At 53.7% G+C, this 6,994-nt stretch overlaps 1 protein-coding gene across 2 annotated transcripts; it reads left to right on the top strand.

Moving 5' to 3' along the window:
* Positions 1 to 399: 399 nt before the first annotated feature.
* Positions 400 to 6,974, top strand: SUV39H1 (SUV39H1 histone lysine methyltransferase). 2 transcript variants are annotated; one of them, XM_056809149.1, is made up of 6 exons: positions 400 to 681; positions 3,289 to 3,434; positions 3,577 to 4,248; positions 5,711 to 5,857; positions 5,957 to 6,086; positions 6,514 to 6,974. In XM_056809149.1, exons 1-6 carry the CDS (start codon positions 552 to 554, stop codon positions 6,582 to 6,584), a joined length of 1,296 nt encoding a protein of 431 aa, XP_056665127.1. In that variant the 5' UTR covers positions 400 to 551; the 3' UTR covers positions 6,585 to 6,974. The 2 variants fall into 2 exon arrangements, with proteins under 2 accessions (XP_056665127.1, XP_056665126.1); XM_056809148.1 differs by having other exon boundaries at positions 411 to 681; positions 6,451 to 6,974.
* The last annotated feature ends 20 nt before the right edge of the window (positions 6,975 to 6,994 follow it).

Raw genomic sequence — 6,994 nt, forward strand, 5'->3', positions numbered from 1 at the left:
CCACTTCGGCTGGCCTACAGAATGCAGGAAGAAGATCGAGAGGCAACAAGTCTGGGAGGCCAAGGCGGGGAGAGGGGCGGAAAAAGGGGTGGAGAAGGGCGGCCGGAGCAACAGGCGCAGCCCGCTGATTGGCCTGGAGCGCGGGAGATGCAAACGAGGCAGTCGCGAGGCAGGGTTCGGACTCCAACTCGGCTTCTCCCGCCCCGGCCCCCCGCCCCCGCCTCCAGCGAGGGGAAGGGGAGGAGCGTAGGGCCGAAGGCGGGTGGCCATTGGAGGGAAAGCCGGCCTTTTTCCGCCAATCGGCTGAGTCAGGTGTGAATTGGCTGATGGCCTCGGCGGCCAGCCAATAGCAGATGGCCCCGGCGCTGTCCCGGCGCTGTCCCCGCCCCCATAACGCTCTTAGCCGCGTCTCCGGCGCGGAACCGGGGAGCTCGCCTCAGTCATCCCTCCCTCTCTGGCAGGCTGCCCGTTTTCCCGGCCGCCGAGGCCGTGACGCCGCCGCAGCCGCTGCCGCCGCCGCCGCCGCCACCAGGGCCTCCGGGGCCTCCAACATGGCCCCACCCCCGGCCCCGCCCAAGGCCCGCCCAAGGCCCGCCCGCGCGATGTTCTCGCGCGGCTCGAGGCTTGCCTCGCCAATGTCCTTAGCACTCAGGGGGGGGAAGATGGCGGAAAATTTAAAAGGTGAAGTGGAGTGGGCCAGCCGGCGAGCCCGCCCCGAGTTAGGGCGCGGGCACGAGGGCGGGAGCGCGCAGCCGGACTATAACCCGGCCGGGGCGGGGACGCGCAGATCGGGAGAGGCGCTGCTGACCAGGCCCGGCGGGGAGGTGGGGGCGCCTCGTGGCGAGGCCGTGGGCGGGGCAGGGAGGGGGCCCTATGGCGCGGGCGCGCGCGTCCCTGGGAACACCAGCCCAGCGCTGCAGGGGGTCGTGGGAAAGGGAACCCCGGGCCGAGAAAATAGGACGGGGTGGAGGGGGGGGGGGTCGGACATGAATGGGGGGCAAGATCTGACAAGAAAGGGTCATTTCTGACAGGAAAAAGGGGTGATGGTACACGACAGGCAAGGGCTCTGACAGGAATTAGGGGAAGATAGCTGACAGGAAAAGACCATTTCTGACAGGAATAGTGAGGTAAGGGCTTTTCACAAGAATGGGGGGGGGGGAATCAATACCTGACAGGAGAAGGTGGGAAGTTTTACAGGAAAAGGCAATTTTTGACAGGAATGGGGGGAATAAAGGCCCTTGACAGCTATGGGGGGAAACTTCTGACTGAAAAAGGGGGTGATACCTGGCAGGAATGGGAGGCAAGGGCTCTTGACAAGAATAGGGGGCAACATCTGACAGGAAATGGGAGTGATGGCTGACAGGAAATAGCGGGGCAATATGTTAGAGAAAGGGGGTGGTACCTGAAAGAAATGGGAGGCAAGGGCTTGGACATAGGAATGAGGAGGCAATATCTGACTAGGGTTTGGAGAGAGGAGGAGAGATCTTTAAAAAAACCAAGGCATCTGAGGGGAGATGTCCTTCAGGAAAGGGGGTTCATAGAGGGCTTGTCTGGTCTGACAGAAAGGTGGATCAGTTTGAGAGGAGATTAGGCAGGAATGGGCGGGACTGAGGGAGACAGGGGAATAGGTGGGGCATCAATCAGGAAGCGCCTGACAGAAATAGGGAGCTGGTAGGTGGAGATGTCTGACATGACATGAGGGCTCTGAGGGGGGGATGTCTCCGAGAAACAGGGGCATGGTTTTGAGCAGGAAGTACCTGACAGGAATTAGGGCAAGGTTTGCCAGAAATGGGATGCTCTGAGTAAAACTCAGACATAAAAGGGGGCTCTTCGAAGGCATGTCTGATAGAAAAGGGGAGCAGTTTGAAGAGATGTTAGACAGGAATGGGCATGACTGAGGGAGAAACCTCTGAGAGGAACAGGTGGGGCTTGGAGCAGGAAGTGCCTGACAGGAATCAAGAGGGTGACGAAGGATGTTTAACGGGAACGGGTCTTGGAAGGGAAGCTGTGACAAAACTCAGAGATATTTTACAGAATTGGGAGGACCATGAAGGGAAGAAATCTGACAGAAATAGGCAGGTCCATGTCTGACAAGAATGGGCATGACTCTGGGAGAGATATCTGGGAGGAATGGGGTGGGGCTTAGAGCAGGAAGTGGCAGTCCAAAATGGGGGGAATCAAAAGGGATATATATGACAGGAATAGGGAGCTCTGAAGAGAAACGTCTGATAGAAAGGAGGGATGACTTAAGGGGATATGTCTGATAGATTACACATTCGTGTAAGACTGAGGGAGAGATGTCTGAGCAATGGAGTTGGGCTTGGAGCTGGAAATGCCTGAAGAAATGGAGGGACTTTGGGAACATGCGACAGGAATGGAGGCTCCGAGGAGATGTCTGACATGAAGGGGAGGGCAGTTTGATGGGATGTAAAATGGACATGATTAAGAGAGAGATGGAGTAGGATTCTGGGTAGGAAGTGTCAGGTAGAAATGGGGAGAATATATCTGATACTCGTGAGTTTGATAGGAATGGGCAGTACTAATGGAAAGACATCTGATAGAAATGGGGGGCTTTGAGATGTCTGATACAAATTTGGGGTTGCTTAAGAGAGGCATCTGAGATTAATTGGGGGATTCTGGGGAGGAACATCTCAGAAAACTGGAGAGCTGGGGGAGCATCTAACAAATGTGGGGTACCTAGGAGAAATGAGGCACTCTTTTGAGACATGTCAAACAGAAACTGAGGGTGGAGCAACACTCAAGGGAAAAATGCTTGAGGGTCTCTGACAGGAAAGGGAGGGTTGTGCATGACAGGAACAGCAGCAGGCCCCGGGGGAAATAAGAATCCTCTGGGTTTGGGTTTGAATAGGTCAACAGAGTGGGGAGCCCTCAGATGGAAGGAACTCCAAGAAGGAGGAACCCTGAGGGTTCCAAAGGTTCTCCAATTTCAGGTTTGAAGGGCATTTGGAGATTGGCTTGTTGGAGCCCCTCATATGAGGCTACCCAAGGGAGTTCTGTCACTTGCCCCAGTTTAAATGAGGAAGAAGGACTTGAGGCCAGGTGCCCAGAGTCCAGGACCCTGATCTCTATTCCCTGTGTGTAGCTGGGGGACCTCCTCTTTCCCTAGTCTTGCCTCAGTTGCCTCTTGTTCTGAGGAGGGAGGGGCCTGGCTTTCTTCATTTCCTTTTGTGAGAGGGAATGAAGCTGCCCTGCTGTTGCCTTGGTGGCTTCTTTTTGTTCAATGGCCTCTTCGATCACAGCTTGTCTTGGGTCTTACCCTTCTTGCAGACTGCAAAGTGTGTGGCAAGTCTTCTTGGAGCCAACTGCAGAACTTGTGCCGGCTGGCCAAGACCTCCTGCCCTGCTCTTGGCATCTCCCGAAAGAATCTGTATATCTTTGAGGTGGACTATCTGTGCAACTATAAGAAAGTCCGGGTAAGTCAGCCAGAGCAGGGTTGGCAGCCTGACTGGAGGGGAGGTGACCCACAGGCCTGAGAGGGAGCTAGATGGGAGGGAGGGAGTGCATGGAAGGAGCTGAAGGCATCCCCCATGCCCTCTTTTCTGGCTTACTCTCTAGGACAAGGAGTACTACCTTGTAAAATGGAGAGGCTACCCTGAATCTGAAAACACCTGGGAGCCACGCCGGAACTTGAGGTGTGCCAACACCTTGAAGCAGTTCCACCGAGATCTGGAGGGTGAGATAATCCGCCGAACGGGGAGAAGGCCTAGGACTGTGCCTCCTCGACACCTGGATGCAGCCCTGGTAGAGTTCTTATTGCAGAAGGGCCGTCAGCGGAAGGCTCTACAGCGTTGGGAGCGAGAACTGAATGCTAGGCGCTCTCACAAGGGCAGCATCTCGGTAGAAAATGAAGTGGACTTAAATGGGCCCCCCAAGGGCTTTTCATACATCAATGAGTATAAGGTGGCTGAAGGGATTGCCGTGACCCAAGTGGCCATAGGCTGTGAGTGTAAGAACTGTCTGGAAGCCCCAGTCAATGGCTGCTGCCCAGGTGTATCACTCAACAAGTTTGCTTATAACATCCAAGGTCAGGTGCGGCTGCAAGCTGGCCAGCCCATCTATGAGTGTAACTCCCGTTGCCGCTGCAGTGATGACTGCCCTAACCGTGTGGTGCAGAGGGGCATTAGCTACAACCTGTGCATCTTCCGTACATCAAATGGGCGCGGCTGGGGTGTCCGCACACTGGAGAAGATTCGCCGCCACAGCTTCGTCATGGAATATGTGGGTGAGGTAAGGCAAATGTTGACTTTTTTTTTCCATTTGAATTAGTTTATTTAGTCAATCCAGAACATTATTCATAAATGATGACTTTGAGGAATTCTTAGTTTAGAAAAGCAGCTGGGGTAGTTGGGGCAGCTCTGGGCAAGTCAGCTTTTCTGCCTTCTCAGGCTCTGTCTTCCCAACGCCTTGATGATGGACACAGTCACTCAGATATATGGACCCCCCCAATCCCCTGGGGTATTTTCCCTTCTCTGTTCAGCAATAGGGTCAGAATCAATGCTTTCTAAGACCTCTCTAAGGCCTCAGTGATTAAGACTGGGAGATCACTTTGAAATCCTCTTCTAGCCTTAGGCCTCAGATGAAGAAGGAGTTGTAGCCAAGGACATGAGATCCCCAAGAGCTGGCCTCACCTGCTGGTTTAGCCAGTTAGTTGTATGATCCTGGCCCCCCTCCTTCTTTGGGCCTCCCCACCCCAACCCTGTTGCCCAACAGAGTAATAAAGGAAGCTGGAATCACTGGTTCTTCAAGATGGGAAAGGCAGAAAATTTGATAAAACTTCTGATGGAGGGATTTCCTTGCTCACAGAGAACACTGGGTTGGGTTCTGGAGAGCCAGATTCAAGGCCTGGCTCTGTTCATAACCTTTGGCAAGTCTCCAAAGCCTGAGGGTGGGCTCAGCAGAGAATCTGAAGGGAGCATCTTGGGGTAGGCGCAGGAACTTTGGTGGCTTTCTGTATGGTTGGAAAGCATTGGCTAAGACCTGGGCCCAGTGGACCATCCTTTGGAGACGGGAACCTAGAAGCTGTGCACAGAGAAGTTGGGAATGTTGAAATGGAGCTTTGGCTGGGCCCTGAAGAGAGGAGAGAATTGGGAATGGGTTCTAAGAGAAGGGTGTGTGTGTGTGAGAGGAAACTGGAATCAAGCAATAGGCAGAAGCCCCTTGGAGAGGTCTGCAAAAGAAGGTTACTGACCCTTAACACCCAGTTGGGTGTCTTGAGTGTCGTGTCACCATCTTCTTTAAGCTTGCCCTTCCCCCAGAATCTTGCCATGCTATGTAGCCCCCCCTCCAACTCAAGTTGCCCTTCCCTTCTGCCTTGGGTACTGGTAGGTCTGGTGGGAGCTAGGGCCTTATCTATTTATAGGGCCCCTAGCTGCTGATACCATAGGGTCCTTGAAGGTAGGATAAGGACTTGGGGGTGGGTGGGGAGGGGAGTTCCAGGGATGCCAATTTGGGCCAAAAAAAAAGGAATGATCTTCCAAATGAGCTAGAAATGGAGTCAAGTGCTTGCTGAGGTCCCTTAGGGATGTACCAGAGGAGAAAGCCGTGCGTCTACTCCAATGCCTTCCAGCCCTGTTGTTTCCCTAGTCCTCTGCTCCTTCTGGGGCAGTTGTGGGGATCAGTGAGATGATGTCCAATGTTACAGAAATGTGTGGATCTTTGACTTAAGTTGTCCCAATTCTGGAATTCTCAGATCATCACTTCTGAGGAGGCCGAGCGTCGTGGGCAGGTCTATGATCGGCAGGGGATCACCTACCTCTTTGATTTGGACTACGTGGAGGATGTCTACACGGTGGATGCAGCGTACTACGGGAATGTCTCTCACTTTGTCAACCATAGCGTAGGTGGCAGGGAATGAGGGAAGGCAGCACTGGCCCGTGTCACCTTCTCCGTGCTGACAGCTGTCCCCTCTTTATCTCTCTCCCCACTTTCTGGCCAGTGTAACCCCAACCTTCAGGTTTACAATGTCTTCATTGACAATCTGGATGAACGCCTACCACGAATTGCCTTTTTTGCCACCCGAACTATCTGGGCAGGCGAGGAGCTAACCTTTGACTACAACATGCAAGGTTGTGCGGGTGTTGGGGGGGTTGGTGGAGTGGAGCCATTTGGGGGAGGGCAGAGGTTAGTGGTAACATAATGAAAAAGATGAGTAAAAACTTAGGGAGAGCATTGAGTTTAAGGCCTAGATCTGTCTTCAGGGGTCAGGGTGGGGTCTTGAAGCTTGGGCAGAGGAGGGTTTGGAAAGGTGGGGTTGGGGATGGCAGGGGTGAGGGGGGCAAGGGTTAATAAGCTCCACCCCCTGGAGAGGATGCCCCTCATTGTGAGGAGGTAGAGAGGAAGCCTGGAAGCCTGCTGCGTACGGCAGATCCCAAGTAGTCAGTGACATGTCCAAGGGCCCTTGACTCCTTTAACCAAGTCCTCTTTTCACAGTGGACCCTGTAGACATGGAAAGCACACGTATGGACTCTAACTTCGGTCTGGCTGGTCTCACAGGCTCTCCCAAGAAGCGGGTGCGGATTGAGTGTAAATGTGGAACCGAATTCTGCCGGAAATACCTCTTCTAGTAGCTGCAGTTGGCATCTTCCTTCGAATCCAGACAACCCAGGACAATGGCTTCCCTGGTCTCCTGAGCAAGGGCTGACTGACCAGAGTGACAGAAGTAAAGACCTGACCTCCCTTTCAGGGCAGAGAAGTTACTGCCGACACCCCCCACCTCCCCAACCCCTCCCCCTGGCCAGGGAGATCCAGAGTTTACCTACCCCCTTCTCCACCCCCCTCACAGTTTGCACATGTTTGGATGAGTTTTTTCAGTCCCCAGGAGGGGATGTTTGGGAAGTAGGCATGTCCTTTCTTTCCCTCGAGAGTTGTTATATTCATCAACAACAGTTGGGTTTTCCAGAAAGTTTTGTCTGGAACTATTCCTCAGCTTATAATACATTGGTTTGTGTTCTTTATGTGGCCACTGTCTTGCCTT

This window comes from Monodelphis domestica, chromosome X (assembly GCF_027887165.1).
Source record: "Monodelphis domestica isolate mMonDom1 chromosome X, mMonDom1.pri, whole genome shotgun sequence".
In the NCBI taxonomy this organism is placed as follows: Eukaryota; Metazoa; Chordata; class Mammalia; order Didelphimorphia; family Didelphidae; genus Monodelphis; species Monodelphis domestica.

Coding starts and splice junctions, on each gene's coding strand:
- SUV39H1 (XM_056809148.1), top strand. CDS start 552: ATGGCCCCACCCCCGGCCCCGCCCAAGGCCCGCCCAAGGCCCGCCCGC. Junction 682..3,288: donor GATGGCGGAAAATTTAAAAG/GTGAAGTGGAGT, acceptor CCCTTCTTGCAG/ACTGCAAAGTGTGTGGCAAG. Junction 5,858..5,956: donor CTCACTTTGTCAACCATAGC/GTAGGTGGCAGG, acceptor CTTTCTGGCCAG/TGTAACCCCAACCTTCAGGT.